Source organism: Lagenorhynchus albirostris, chromosome 3 (assembly GCF_949774975.1).
Source record: "Lagenorhynchus albirostris chromosome 3, mLagAlb1.1, whole genome shotgun sequence".
NCBI classification, from domain to species: Eukaryota; Metazoa; Chordata; class Mammalia; order Artiodactyla; family Delphinidae; genus Lagenorhynchus; species Lagenorhynchus albirostris.
The window spans coordinates 64,653,847-64,670,164 of record NC_083097.1 but is presented as its reverse complement, the minus strand read 5'-3'; the positions used below and the strand labels follow the sequence as shown (position 1 = coordinate 64,670,164).

Sequence of the window (16,318 nt, the reverse complement as noted above, 5' to 3'; positions counted from 1 at the left end):
GGGCTTTCTCTAGTTGCAGCGAGCAGGGGCTACTCTTTGTTGCAGTGCGCAGGCTTCTCATTGCAGTGGCTTCTCTTGTTGCGGAGCACGGGCTCCAGGCACGCAGGCTTCACTAGTTGTGGCATGCGGGCTCAGTAGCTGTGGCTCGTGGGCTCTAGAGCGCAGGCTCAGTAGTTGTGGTATACGGGCTTCATTTCTCCATGGCATGTAGGATCTTCCCGACCAGGGCTCGAACCCGTGTCCCCTGCGTTGGCAGGCGGATTCTCAACCACTGCTCCACCAGGGAAGTCCTGGGAGTGAAGTTTCATACGGTAGTTTGAGTGACAAACATCTCAGAGCTTGCTCACATTCCTCTGTGGAATAGTCACTTCTAAGAGAAAGAGGTGCGGCTTCGTGGTCTGGGAACAGGACCATCAGCCAGGAACACAGAGTTCTCATCTTGGAACTAGTTCTATTTTCTTTATGGATCAGATCATGCTAATGAATTTTTCTAGGACTCAGTTTACCCAATTTAAAAAGCTGGTCAGGAAAATCTAATTAACTGGGGTATATTCTGATAAATGACTTCAAATGAAAAGTGATATGAATGTAAGTAGGGAGATGTTATTTTCTTAAACTAAATAGTTCTATAAAACAAATAAATAATAGTATAATTTTGTCCTTTGGAAAAATTACCCCAAACAAGAAAATTCATTTTTATGTGTAAATAGTTTATTTTAATTTTTTAAATAAATATTTTCTACTCTAAATGTTTTTCTTTTCTAAGTTAACATGCTAAGTATTTTATGTGATGCAAATAATTAAATTCATGATTAGCTTCCATTTAAACATAAAGAGGTAGTCTCTTTGTTCTATATAGCAAAGGGAAATCTTTTCTAATGTTCCATGCACTGTAAGAATACAGACATTATTAACCTTAATGTTTTAGAGAAAAAATTAGAATCAAAGGAATGTATAGCCAATCTAGAGCTTGAGCAGGGTGGTATAATAAACTGCCTGTTTTAAAATGATAAGGACTTCCAAGAATAAGATGCAGGTTCCAGAAAGAGAAAATTGTGCATATGTGCCCAAACAAAATGGGAGGGAAAAAAGATCTAATGATTGAGTAATTGTGGTGTTCTATATCTGACAGAATAAAGTTTAGAAAAAATAGATTTCAAATGCAAATATTCTCAGGTGGTCAGTATTCCCCTACCCCAAATCTAGCCCCCCCAAATTAATCAGCCTATTTGAGGTTTAAAAAGCCCCAAAACTTATAAAAAAATTATATTGTGATTCTTAACACTAGGAAGCTTTAAATCTCCTATTTCTTCCTCCTTTTTAAAAATGAAAACAAACAAAACATGGATCTTCAATTCTGTGTCTGGGATCTCAAATTTGGCTCTGAATATGTGTTTCAAATCTCATTAATTACAATATTGGCCCCATGAGATACAGTTGCTGATGCAAAGAACACTCTTTATACTCAAAATAATTTGAACAAGGGCAAAGAAGCATTTTATTTACATGTGTTAACATTAAGAGAAAAATAAAACAGAGATGATGGTTCAGGTAGCTGCTTAGATATTTTAATGATAATTGATTTGATTACTTAAGCTGTAAGGTTACCATGTGGAGGAATAGTCATGTTTTCACTCTGTATATTTGTTGCATGATAACATTCTTGTAAAGGTAACTCTGACATTAACTTGGCAAGTTCTGAACTAAGACCTTTTGGCATTTTATTATTTCCAGATACTAAGACCAAATTGTTTTGAATTCCATACCCCACTGTGCAGATCTATAATTTATTTATTTTTTAAATATCAGAAAATATGCCATTACTCAAGACTCTTCCACGTAACAAATCTGAGTAAAGACCAATCAAACGAATAACTTACAGCTGTAGACAGCAAACAGCCTTTCTTGTTTTCTTTCTTCATTTTCCTTTCTCTTCAGGAAACAGCAAATTAAACCATGACTATTTGTGGTCTTGTACTATAAGAACACATACATTATCATCCTAAAACAAATTTGTTGGCTCAGTGGGTAGAAAGTAAAGTCCACTGTAAAGATGTCTTAATACCAAAATGGGGAGGGTCATCTGCTTTGTATAGCCACAACATAAATATCTTGCTCTGAGAGATGGTGCCCATTGGCTGTCTTTAAATGGATACTGAAGAGCAGAGTTCAACAGCCCTAGTTACATATAAGAATCACTTGGGGCTTATAAAAAATACAGATGCCTGGGTCCATCTCCAAGGTTTCTGATTTAGTTAGTCTGGGACAAACAAACAAAAACCAACAAAAAAGAAATAAGTTCTCCTAAGGCAATTCTAATGTGCCGTGACTGAGAATCAGAGAGAATCCCAACACCAGTGCAAAGATAATATCGAATTTCTTTTTAGATAATAGTATAAAACCCACTCTTGGTTTTAAATGGAAACCTTACCTTATTCTAGGTGTGGGCAGCAGCTGCCAGAGCTCCCTCCTTGACAACATTCTCGAAGCAGCACCTTATAGGGAACATTCTATGGGAGATAGAGCCTGGAGATGCTAATAATTTTCTGGGTTAAAGCTAATGGAAGTAGATAATTGAACAACAAATTACACAGTGCTAACCTTGAAGGTAGAGTTTGTAAAGAGTGGCAGCCTAATAACATTTGAGCATTTTGAACAAAAGTTCATCAAGAGAGGTTATTACTCCTTCCAGTTCTTCAGAGCCCATGAATGCCATGTCCCCAACACCAAATCATTGCAGGTCATTGTAAACAGAGAATTTTGAGTAAGGAATGGCAAATTACTTCTCTTGAAAATCAATCAATTTAAGCCACTGTGACTTTTATCACTTTACCTTCACTTCTATTGGCTGAATTTTTGTCCTTTTAAAAAAAGCATGCTTATTTTTCTTATATCTTTTATATCAGTCAATCCTCTTTTGTTTTCGTCATCTTTTGTTATCATATTCTATGGCTACTTCATTTAATCCTGTTTCTGTTATTCTTCTTACCTATCTTTTACACTTCACCTTTTCCAATTTTTTTTCCATTTTCCTTAACACCAGTATGGCAGGTCCTTTCTCTTCATTTTTCCCAGTGTTTGATTTATGTCTGGTTGCCAGTACCTTTTCTGATTCTCTCATTTTTACTGACTGCCTTTCCTTAACCTTCTGTTGATGTTTTATTCCTATCACTTGCTGTCAATGCCCACACAAGCCCATTTCTTTCAATTCCATCTATTTCCGTTTCTCCATATACATTTCCTACTATATACATTTCCTACATATACATTTCCTACTACAAAAAGCTTAAAGCTGTATGTGCAGAATAGAAAGGTACCTTCCTCCATTTGAATCCTTTCCTCTCCCCTCCCATAGCTGTTCCATGTCTTTTCATCCTTTCCTGATGTTTTCCCCCATCCGACCAACCCCCAGTTGCACCACTCTTCCCTTCTCACTCCCTGTTTGATGCCCATCTCTTCTTTTTAACCCTATTTGCACTTTGTCTGATTTTACATCCAAGGATCTCCACGAGATAAAGGATGGAGTTCAACTGGGAACCAGGTTGTGTGTGTTTTAGAAACTTTTGCGCATTTACTGAAATGGGATTAGGGGCTTGGATCCAGAAATACTCCGGGGCAGCCTTTCAGCTCTGGCACATCTTTGCACACCTTGGAGCGCAGCTGGGGCCTATGCTGCTGGAAAAGGACAGGGATGTCTTTAAAGGCCTTCTATGGCCCTTTCCACTCCAAAGGTCAGGATGAGTTGGCATTAACGACAAAGGCTGGAAAAGCAGGCCAGGTGGGGATACCTGGAGTCCTTTTCTGCAGCAGATCTGGCAGGGAAGCTGGTGCGTGGTGCGCCGCGGGCCTCCGGTCTTAGGGGGACAGGGTGGAGGCCACTGAGTCCCCAGGAGTCACCGGGCCATCTTTGGGAGGCAGGCCCTAGCAGAGTGCTCCCCCAGATTGCAGGGCGCGGCCCCAGGGGCCAGGCGACGCCATCCCAGAGGCGCCAAGTGCCGGAGGCTCACTCCCTCCCCGGGAGGGAAGGCGAGTCCCTCCCGCTTGCTTAGCCAGAAGGTCGAGGGAACGGCGCGCGTGTCCCTCGCCAGCCGGCCCTCTGGGAGCAGGGCGGAGGGTGACACCACAGGGAGTAGGGCCGAGGGCGGCAGAGATCAATCCTGGGTACCGGCGCGGGGTCACAGACAGGAGAGGAGCGGGAGAAAGGGGCTGGTGGGGGGGGGGGCCCACGGCGGCTGGGGCCGTAGGTCTGCCTGTGTACTCGGCGGGCGCCCAGAAGTCTGGGGCCGCCAAGGCTCCAGCTCCGCCGGCTCCTGCCAGAGACTCCAGGCCGCACTTTCCCCTCCTCCCAGCGCCTTGTCTCCAGTGAGGAGCCGAGCGCGGGCGGCGCGGGGGGAGGGGCGGCGACGGAGAGAACAGCCAGTTGTTTAAAATCCTTCTAGAGCAGTTTCTAATTCCCCCCTTGCGCCGGGGTTCGGAGGGGGGAGGGGGGTAGAAGAGCGGGTGGAGGGAGGAGATCGGAGAGGGAAGGAGGGAGGGAACCCGGGAGGGAGGGAAGGAGGGAGGAGACTGCCGCTCAGGCTGTAGCCGCCGCCGCGCGCTTCGGCAGGCCGGAGGGAGGGGGGAGGCCTGTCAGTCTCATGCGTTGCCTGGGCGAAGGGGGCGGAGCTTTGGCGTGGGGCGGCCAATAGTGGGGGTAGCTGCGTGGGTCGCCATGGGGACGGGGCTGTTCCCGGGGAGGCTGTGATGGGTTGACAGGTGCGTGACAGTGGGAGCTGCTCTCGGCACAAGCATGTACGGCAAAGGCAAGAGTAACAGCAGCGCCGTCCCGTCCGACAGCCAGGCCCGGGAGAAGTAAGTGTCTCCGCTTCTCACCCACCTCCGCCTTCACACGCGCGCACACACACACACGCACGCACTCGCACACTCTCTCGGAGACACACAGACACTCTCCGCCCGGGGAGAGCCTGGGGTGGGCTGGCAGGGGGAGGGGTACGCGAGGTGGGGCATGCGGTGCGGGGAGCGGCTGTTTCCCAGGAGGGGCTCGCGCGGGGCGGGCGGCCCTGGGGTCTGGCGGCAGGAGGGAGCGAGTGTATCGGGGGGCGGCGGCGGTGCTGGTGGCGGGGATTGGAAACTTGTTTGGGTGATTGAGGGAAATAACCCGCGGGTTCATCTTCTCACAAAGTAACTTTAGAGCTGGGGTCCGGGGCTGCGGGGAGCGGAGAGACTACGTGGGTCGTGGGTAGGGGGAGAAAGGGCAGCTGCGTGGAGGAGGGCAAGCGGAGGGAATGTGGGTGTTTGGCGGGGAGGGCAGCGCGAGCGGCCGGCAGCGCGAGGGGCGCCGCGGCGGGGGCTCGGGCGCCGGGACTCGGGGCCGGGTGCGCCGAGTGCGCCGAGCAAGGCGAGGGCGGCGGTGCCGGGCGCGCGGCGGGCGGAAGCCGGCGCGGAGCGGCCGAGCGGGGCCCCGCCGGGCGCGGAGACGCGCGCGGGGCGCGGAGGGCGTGTGCGGCCGTGGGTCGGGTGGGCGTCGGGGCTTTCTCCAGCGGGCGGAGGGACGCGGCATTCTCATCCCCGCGCGCCTCGCGGAGCCCGGGCAGGGGGCGCCGGGGCGCCGCTGAAGTTTGGGAGTCTAAGACCGAGTTCCCTGTGAGGAAAAGTGTGCTGGCGAGAAGCGGGATCTGCTGGGGTAGGCTGGCGTTTCTGCCGCTCTCAGGCGACCCAACTCCGCGGCGGCGGCGGCTGGAGAACTTTTTTTGGAGACTTGCAACCTCCCAAACGTCTGGGGGCCTCGGCGGCCCGGGCGGCGGGCCGGGCGGGGGTCGCGGGGCGCGGAGGGGTAGCCGTGGGAGCCGCGGCGGCCGGCGCGAGGAGGGCGGTCTGCGGTGGGGAGGGGGCAGTGGTCCGAACGGGGACTTGCGGGAAGGGTAGAAGCGTGGATGCGGGGAGGAGTTAGTTGTTTGGTCGGGGTGGCGGGGAGATACAGGTGTTAACTTCGGTGGGAGCCCAGAGGAGGCTGGCGAGGAAAGAGCCCCTCCCGGCCTGGGATGCCACGGTCACGGCAAGCTGCGAGGCAGGGTTGTTTGCTGCTATTCTTATGTACTTGTAACTGTGATTTGCTTGTTACTAACAATGAGAGCGAATAGTGACTGTGACCACTGAGGAAGAACCCCTCTTTTCTGTACAGCAGATCTTACAGTGATTCCCAGTAACAACCTCCACTCTGAGGGTGAAGTGTATCCTTGTCATTGGACGCGCTCTGCCTTTCCTAGGGGTTCAGACTGGGTAAAAGTCTGAGAGCATCTCTCAAAAGCTGCTTTAGTTACCTTGCGCGCGGAAATAGCTGCGTAAATAAAAACCGAACGTGCAAACTACCGAGTTTCCCTCCTAGCTTGAGGCAGTTAGTAGTCGTCTCCTGAAAGTTTCTTGTGCCCTAGGGATGGGAACATTTCCTAATCTTCGTGTTGGCAGCAACACACATAATTCCTATAGGATTTAGGGGAGGCAGGCCTTGATGTGGCAAAACAAAAAAAATTAACGGAGAGGTATTCACCCCCCCCCCAGAGGTATTTTCTGAGTTATATTCAGGATCTTGTTGCTGTGACAAGGAGTATGTAAAAGGCTTAGCATTATAGCTTGGTTAAGAAACAGCAAGTTACTGGAATTGAAGTTTTGAAATAGCCTAATCTGTGTGCATTTATTATTTGGTTGCAATATATCTGAGAAAATAGAGACATTTAGGGAAGATGTTTTAATGATTACAGAGTATTTGGATTTCACATTTTTGGAAGTGAAGGAATTGAAATGTGTATTGAGGTCTTATTTATTTGGGGAGTGGTTGAATTTGAGAATTAAAATAATTTTGTATTTTACTTGAACTTCCAGGAATGGCTGAATTTAATCTATATTCTGATAACTTTGTAAAAAATTTTTTTAAGTATCTAATACAATAATGAGGAAGTTGAACCTGGTGTGTCTGTAGTCCTTTCCAGCTCTGATTCTGTGATATTGCCATTTTGCTGTCAAATCTACCAAACTGAACACCAAGTAACATCTACTCTTGTAAGCAAAGTGGTGACGGTTCTGCTAGATGGTGCTATTTGATTTAAATATATTTCTTCCATTCATTATAATTGGCAGCAGGAATCCTGGACTGGTTTGCCTTATGAACTAAATACAGGTGAAGAGGCCACTTTTGGAGAATTGACAATGATTGTTCTGGGTTAATTGTCGTTGCATTAATTTCTAGGTGAATGTTGCTTGAATCTAAGACAAACATTGAGATAGATTCTGTTTTATGGGATAGACTTAGTTTCATTTTGCTGGGAGAGTTGATCTGATCACTCATTTTTTCCCTGTATGTGTACTTGGGACTTTAACGGCAGTATTCTACAACAAACAACCTACTAAGTTCTGAAGATAGGAATCTTGAAGTTGTCTTTAAAATGGATGCCCCCAGATTTAAAAAAAAAAATTTTTTTTAAGGTGGCAGATTTTAAAAGGTACCTGAGTGAAGACAAATGCTCTGTTAGTAAGCAAATCAGAATTGTACTGGCCTTAAAAGTCACAGAACTGTTTTTCAGTAATGAATATGTAAATATTTATTTTACTCTAATAAAAACATTCTGAAAACTGAGTCATTATTAAAAATAATGGCATGCACATAAAATAAAAATATTGGTTTTCTAATCTGTCAAGAAATGTATTTTCCAGTGAGTTCATAGTAAATATCAGACAGACCCTTACCTATATTATATCTTTGCTTTCTCTTTTGTTAAGAAGTCATTATATGAAATACTTGAAATTAATTTGTAGGTTTTGCACAGGTTCTATATTTTCACTATACAGTTCTGAACATAAAAATGGCTGAAGTCAGGTTAATTACTGATTTTGTTGTTTTAAAAGCCAGACAGATCAAGTCTATACAAAAGTTTGGATTAGGTTTAATTATAGAGAGAGTGATTGAAAACCCTTGGAGGGAGGAGGGATGTTTGTGTAGAAATTTAAATTCTGATCCTGTTAGGTCATTTACCCCTTTAGCAGATTTTCTTTGTAACACTGCACTGTAATCCCAATTGCAATTAGGTAACTGTGGAATTGGTTAATGTCTATCTTCCTCTAAAATGTAAGTTTCTTGAGGGCAAGGGATAATACTGCCAATTTCTTCTCTGAGGTATCCTTGACATTAAGAATAGTGTCTTCAAATGTCAAAAGCATCAAATAGTGTTGAATAAATGAAGATGTTAGACTCAAGGGCATTTTTTCAGTGTGAAATTTTTTTTTTCAATGACCTCCAAAATAAGAACTTCGGAAGTTTGAGTTCCATATTCTCTAGCCTAGGTGTATTTCAAAAATAACCGACAACAACAAAACAGTAATCATTATTTATTTGTCGTTCTATGTGTCAGTCACTGTGTTCAGCACTTTATATATATTTTCTCTAATTCTCCCAACAATTCTGCAAGGTAGTGATTTTTTTTTTCTCCATTAAAGAAATAAGAAAATTCTGAGTAGTTAAGTAACTTTGCCCAGGGTTACACTACTAGCTGGATTTCTAACAAAGATATCTCTGCTTAAAACCTGTAGTGGAAGATGAAAGATACATTTTTTTTCACTGTCACAGATTGCTTTCTTGATTTAGGGTAGAATGCTACAGATTTAGGGAACAGCATTACATAATCAGGTATAACAGACTGTAAAGATTGATCAGATATGCAGTTTTAACCATTGGTGCACCGTATGCTTATAAACTCCATTTTAACAGATTACAGATATGTGTGTGGTGTGGGGAAGACAAACTTCAGGAGGGAAAGTTGGAAGCCTAAAATAATGGAGAAGCCTTGTTTCTTGAGATTTTTCCTTCCGGAAATTTGTTTTATCACTTAAGTTTTGAAATTAGACATTGTAGTTGTGAACAATTTCTGTATGAAATGTTGCTGAACTTTAAGCTACTCTGTATGCCACACTGCCACAGAAAGATTAACTGGCACCTGCAAAGAGATGAGTTGTGATACTGCTGTTTCTTAAACTAATTTCATCTTTAAAGTTGAGTAATAGCACAGAAAGATGAATCTGCTGTAAAGCAACATTGAACATAAGGTACACATACTGAACAGTGATATTAAGTAAACTTGTCAGAAACTACAGAAATCCAACTGTGCATCTAACCTGGGACTCTGAAAAGTAACTTTGGTTTTTAAACTATGAAAACAACATATACTCATTTTTCAGTGGTTAAAGTCTAAAGATCATTTAAATGCTACTCCATATAGATGATCATGCTTATACATGAAGTAGAATTTAGTCGAATTCTGGTCATTTAGGAAAAACAGTAAGTAAATACTACTCCATATAAAAGAGAGTTTGTAGAGATTAGTATCTACCGGCATTTTTATTAAGTTGCCCCCCTAAAAATGATAAACTTTTCTTCTTCCTTCCTTCCTTTCTGAAGGAAATAAAGTTAAGACAAGTGGAGTAATACAAATCTCTTCAGAAACTTGATTGCATTAATGCAGTTAATGCAATTCAAGATTTCTAAAACTAATGAAGGAATATCTTTATGGGGATGAAATTTTCTATAAGATTAAATTGACTCTTTCCTTCCCAATCCCCAGGATATTTCCTCCAAAATACTGGTATCTAATATGTCATCTTAGCTATAGGAGCTTTTCTTTTGATTGATCTCTTTTCCATTATTTTAGAAGTATCCAAAAAATGATTTTTTGAAGGAACAAACCTGAAGAAAAAAAGCGTAAGATGTTGAGAGTTAAATTTTAGTATTGTTTATCTACAGGTTTATTACTCTTAGAAATAGTATTAGTGTATTTTGAAATGTATTTTTGAAATGTATTTTTTCAGAGCTATGAAAGAAAAAAAATGGAAAGGTTTATTCCCACACTTTAGAGCCAGTTTGCCATATAAAACCAATTCAGGATGAAAAAAAAAGCATCAAGTTTTAGTTGCTTTGCAGTAGTGAAGTAAATGTGTCTTACATCTTCAATTACTACTAGAAAATAGAATTATTTTGTTTTAAAATTGAAACATACTCTGTGGGTGGGGGTTGGAATACCTAGGTTGCCATTTATTAACACTTCACCCCAATAGTTTATAGAGTTAGAAGTAAAATTTGGAAAAAAATTTTGTATTTAGAATGTTCTCTCTTCCATAGAGATCACAACTGTTATATTAATGTTGGGACATAGGATTGAGGATTAATGTACTGGATTTAAAAGACATGAAACTACTTCTTGGAATGTATAATTTAAAATATGTATTGAAAATAATTATAATTTTATTTTGGAATATGTGGGGATATTCTCTACTATTGTGTGTACACTATTGCTTTGACATTGGTATGGAAAATATTTTACTAGTGACATATTGTTGCTTAGTAGTATGTGAGCCTCTGTAAACATGCTAAAATATTAATTTTATTAATAACTTATTGTTTCTCAAAGGAGGGCCTTAAAATAGCATTAAACAATAGAATAGGATATATTTGTCAAAATCTGAAAAGAGTTTGGGATAAAAAATAAGTGGTTATATTTAGATTTTAAACTTTGCTTATCAGATTTCGTATGTATTTTACATATGTAATATCTATTAATGTAAGGTTTTGTTAACATATGTATACGACTAGACTTCACATGACTTATGACTTGCACTCTGAGAGTTATTTAATTACTGTACCAAAACCCTATGTATACTATAAAGAGTGATCTGAAGGATGGTCTACCAAGATTTATATCCTACTTGTTTTCAGTAGTGTTAGAGAAATAGTAGAGGCTATTCTTCCCCAAACTGTGTATCTTAGTCACTGTGTGAGATGTTGAAAAATAAGCAGAAAAATGTTCCATCCAGGGAAGAATAGAGTTTTTCCAGATAACTTTTAATAGCCCTACAAGTTGCTCAAATTTATGGTTGGTCATAATGAGTAACTGGTAATTTTTGTCACAGAAGGTTGATAGTTAAAGATTTTTGAAAAGTGGAACTAATAATGTTTTTGTAATATTAACAGAACCAGAAATTTATCTGGGCTCATAAGAGCCTGGGCATTTCCAATACAGTGAAGGATTTAATATTTGTTCTTTGTTCATCTTTAAAAGAGACAATTTAGTTGGTTTCACTTCTTTAGTAATGACAAGACTACCCTCATATTTCATTTTAAGAATTTTGATTATTCTATTTCATGTAGGGCCCATACAGTTTTCCGACAGTAATGAGCCATCATAACATTTTAAATCACAATTCAGCTGGAGTGAGCTTGAACCAATGACCTAGCAATTTCTTATTTTTGATCTTCTGTATTAATTTTGCTTCATGGCATATCAAACAAGTAGTTGAGCACAGAAAAAATTGTAGAAACTGAAGTATAACACTTCATTTTTTTTTCTTTTTTAAAAGAATTTTAAAATAACTATAATATAGTTTTAGTTACTAAAATATTTTAAATTTTTAATTAGTATAATCTAAGCAATATTAAAATACTGATGAAATATTTGTGAAGGTAAGTAGATGAAAATTTTTATGAGGCTCTGTCCGTGTCTAAGTTAAGGGAGGAGTTGATGCTAAAAACAGGGTCTCACCTGAAATTAATGATTATTTTTCGTCAATGATCTGATATTTGCCTTGATTCTTCTTTTTACCTACTTCAAACTTGAGAACAAAACCAAAAGCTTCTTTACTGATGGAAGAAAGCGAGGTAAATGAATTATTTTATTAAAAATGATTTTATTTAAACAGGATTAAAATGAATGTTTTCTGTAAAGTAACAAAATCCTAAATACTACATAAAGAGCTTGTGGAGTTTTGTCGTAGTAAGTTTAATGTTTAATAGTAACAATAACAGCAAATACTGTCGTTTGAGTATTTTGTTTCTGTTTGGCACTTTACTTGCATTGTCTCATTTAATCCCCTCAAGAATCCACTAGACTGTAGGTACTATTTTCTGTTAATGTTACAGAAGAAACAGAGGCTTAAGAGTTTATTGTGCTTTGGGGGGCAGGTATCAAAACAGGAGATAGAAAATGGCTTAATTGATCAGGGCTTTAAAATCTCAGAAAATGGCTTAATTGATCAGGGCTTAAAAATCTCACATAACAGGATGTCTGGAAGGAGGTAGTTTCAGAGTTGATTCAGGGAATCAAGAACACCAAGAGATAAGCTTCTCTGCCATCGTCATGGTTTCCCTCTCATGAATGCAGCATCCCTGCATCAGGTTCCCAGTATCACTTTGTCACACAACCAAGTATGAAGGCAGGAAAAAGGGCAAGGTTTTTCCTTTATGTCTCATTAATCAGAGAGAAAACCTTTTCTGGAGGTGCTTAGCAGATATCTTCTTTTGCCTTATTGAAGAAAACTGTAAAATTCCTCTCCTAAACCAGTTACTGGCAAAGGTAATGGGATTACCATAATTGGCTTAAATCAGTCATCCTGTGGGCTGGAAATATTTCTCCTTTGTACCTGACTACCTAAACAGAACTGGAGGTCTTTGGCAAGGAAGATGTATCTTGAGGATATGGAGAGAATAAAGTGGGTCCTTGCCTTATGGAACTTACTTTCAAGTTTGAAGGGGAAACATATAATAATAAATGAGTAAATAAATATAGTAGGCAATTTCAGGTAGTCATAAGTGCTAAAAAATAATAAAGTAGTGTGGCGTAATAATAGAGAGTGACTGGGAGGCTACATTAGATTGGGTGGTCAGGGAAAGGTTCCTAGAGGATACGTTTAAGCAGAAACCTGAGTAATATTGAAAGAATCAGTCATGAGTAGGTTTGGGGTTAAGAGCATTTTAGACAGGTCTAAACTGCCATTGAGGTAACCTCTCAGCATCGGCATAATTGCTCAAGGATATGTAGAATATGAGTCAGAATTGGGATGAAACTGTACCTTCGAGAGCCTGGTTTTGGTTTTTATTGAGGAATTGGGTGGTGGGTTTAGTTTATCTGGGTTTTCCTAAATAATAAGGTTGCATATCTCTTATCTTCTAAACCCTAGGGATACAGTTGTTCCTAATGAGGAGAGTGGAACATATGGCCTTTATAATAATGTTGATGGTAGAAATAGCTAAGATTTATTAAATACTTAAAGCCTGTTGGGTTGACAAAGGATGGTACAACTGGCTAATTATTTCTCATAAATTTCCCAGATTGGATTAGACCCCCTTACTCTGTGCTTCATAGCAACCTCTACTTTTCCTTTTTCACATCTGTCACAAATTTATGGATTATTTGTGTGATGTTTAATGTCTCATCTTCTGGTTAGATTGGGAGCTCCCTGACGAGAAGAACCATGGTTGTCTTCACCAGTGTAGTCTCACTGCTTAGCACAGTGCTTGGAGTTCTGATTAGATATTTGTGGAATAAATGGATCAAGGATGTAACCTGTTATAAATTATCACAACAGGATATCACTATATCTAGCTCATTTTCTCCCCAAATATTTCTAATATTTAGTATAGGATTAATATGTAATTCCTAAAGAAGAGTTTTCTATAATATAGGCATTTAGTAGTAGTGTCTGTGGCTTTCAGGACTACAGGAGATTACCTAGTTGTATTAGTATGAAATGTGTGTATATTTTTAATATGAATTTTTGATAGAATAATCTTTTTTGTGTTTCAGCAAATTTAATAATATAAATGGAATCATACTTTAGAGTTTCAGGGTATTTTAATATGCTTTATTTAAATCTCTCGATAATTCTGTGAGGTAGGTGATAATTCCCATTGACTGTAGAGATTTGTACATGGAGATTGACTTACCCAACTAAGGTAATACAGATAATATGTGGCAGAGCTTAGTCATATTTAGATTTTTTTTTGGTTCCAAGGTTAGTGTTTCTTTCATTATACTACAGCTGCCTCTTTTACAATAAGAGATTCATACATATTTTAAGAAGGCTTAGGTATGGATTTGATGCAACAGAGAATCATGGACTAGAAGACAGTTAAAAGTTTATGTCAATACTCGAATGAAGGTTTAGGCTAATTTTGGTTGATGAACTCTATTCTTTTGCCAGTTAGCTTCAATTTGGAGAGTTGGGGTAGTGGTTTTTTTCCCTTTGTGCCTCTCTCCAATAAAGGAGAGAAAGCTTCTTGATATGGATTATTGATAGAACATTGGTTTTTTATTTTTATGGTGGTAAAATATATATAACATAAAATTTACCAAAATGTTAACCATTTTTAGGTGTACGTTTCAGTGGCGTTAAGTACATTCACATTGTTATGCAACCATCACCACCATCCCTCTCTAGAACTTTTTTATCTTCCCAAACTGAAACGCTGTACCCATTAAATAATAACTCCCCATTTCCCCTTTCCCCCAGCCCCTCCACCTTTCTGTTTTCTGTAACAATGAATTTGACTGTTCTAGATACTTTGTATAAGTGTAATTATGCAATATTTGTCTTTTTGTGTCTGGCTTTTTTTCTTGCTTAATCACTTGAACAACTTCATAAAGTTGATATAAGCCCCATTTTACATAGGGGGAAACTGAGTCTCAGTGAGGTTATATACCTTGTCCAAGGCCGTGTAGTAAATTGCATAGTAGGGATTCAAACCCAGGTTTCTGACTCCACTACCCATTGTAAACATCTTGCCTCACTGTGTTTCATTGCTTCATACGGGGAAAAAAATAATGGGAGCTGTGAGGGTGGTGAGTGGGAGGGGACTGCGTGGATAGTTCTCTTTACACATATCCACCATTTTTACTTGGGGTTGGATGCACTCAAGAAGAGAGAGGTTAAGGAAAAAGGTTAAAGAAAACATTTTACAGTTGCTAAGAAGGTGGGCAGAATTACAGCTACCCAGAGTGTTCCACAAATAGCTCCAAATTCTTTAGCTGGTATCTGAGATTTAGCAACATGGATGTAATGCTTGTCAGAGAGGAAGATGCCAGTTAAGAACTCAGGTTATAATTTCAGGTGGAGCTGTTTCTCCATTCTTCTTCCTGTATCTAGAGGCAAAGTAATCTGGCATAAATTACTTTACTTGGTAAATTTTAGAGGCAGAAATAAATAGAAGAATATGTAATGTGTAGAAAAAATACTCTCTCCTCTAATTATGAGTTTATTCTACTTCTCTCTTCCAACCAGCATGTGGTCTATTGGTTTTTTTGTTTGTTTTTGGACTAGGGCATCTGGAAAGTTCCATGTGGTCCAGGATCAATAGTACAACCATATTGAATCTATTACATAGTCATTTCTATAGTACTGACTATTAGAAAAAATAGAAACAATTCCTTTGTTTCATTTTTTTACAGTGTGATGTGCTGTCATTTATAATTGGATTAAAATTATGAGTATACTTTATCAGTGCATTTAAGCAATAGCTATTATTAGGAAGCTATTAAAGGTGTTTCAATAAGCATTTTTTCCCCTGAATTAACCTGAGAGACTGATATTATTATTCTTTCATTTAGAAATATTGTAATGAAAAAAACTTCAGTGAGTTTTTTTTTTTACCATAAAATGCATTACATTTACATAAAATACATACATTTACACAATATACCTATGTGTATGTATATACTAGGAATAGTTTTCAGGTAGAAGTTCATTTTGGGAAATGACTTACTAATTCATTTTTAATTCAGATTGGTACTGGTCAGTTTTGTAAGTGAGTTGGGCTTACAGATTCAGGGCCAAGAAGATTAGAGTATAGGCAAGTTTTTACTAAAACATTAAATGATGTTTCCATTTCCAATCTTTCTGATTTTTTTTCCAACCAGCACCTTGGATTTTTACTGACTATGGTAGGCTAAATAATGGTGACTCAAAGATGTCCACATCCTAACCCTTAGAACCTGTGAATATGTTACCTAGTACAATGAACTTTGCAGACATGACTAAGTTCAGGATCTTGGATGAAGGATCTTGATATGGGTTACTTCCTACCTAGCTTATCTGTATGAGCTCAGTGTAATCACAATTATAAGAGAGAGACAAGGGTTTCAGAGTCAGGCAAAGGCCATGTGGTGACAGAAGCAGAGAAAGAGATGGGAAGATCTGGTTTTGGAAGATGCTGCTGGTCTTGAAGGTGAAGGATGGGACCATGAGCCAAGGAATGCTGGCATCCTTACCAAGCTAGAAAAGGCAAACAGATGGGTTCTAGAGCCTCCAGAAGAAACAGAGCCCCCCCAACACCTTGATTTTAGTACTTCTGACCTCCAGTATTATAAGATGATAAATTTATGTTGTTTCAAGCCATTACATTTGTAGGAATTTGTTACAGTAGCAGTAGAAAACTAATACACAGAATTTTTGCACCTCAGAAAAATCTGCCTTGACCATACCAAGCTGGTAATACCAAGCCATGTCC

General features: G+C 40.0%; 1 protein-coding gene across 8 annotated transcripts in view; it reads left to right on the top strand.

The window, feature by feature from the left end:
• The first annotated feature begins 4,707 nt into the window (after positions 1-4,707).
• The window catches only part of SSBP2 (single stranded DNA binding protein 2), a 302,125-nt gene continuing 290,514 nt past the window's right edge, over positions 4,708-16,318 (top strand). For 3 of the 8 annotated variants that reach the window (XM_060143232.1, XM_060143229.1, XM_060143225.1), the window contains exon 1: positions 4,708-4,851. In XM_060143232.1, the coding sequence (XP_059999215.1) occupies positions 4,790-4,851 (62 nt within the window). In that variant the 5' untranslated portion in view covers positions 4,708-4,789. Of the gene's footprint in view, positions 4,852-5,563; positions 5,684-11,665; positions 11,696-16,318 lie in introns of those variants that run through there. The other 5 variants (XM_060143228.1, XM_060143226.1, XM_060143224.1 and 2 more) reach the window with 3 other exon arrangements.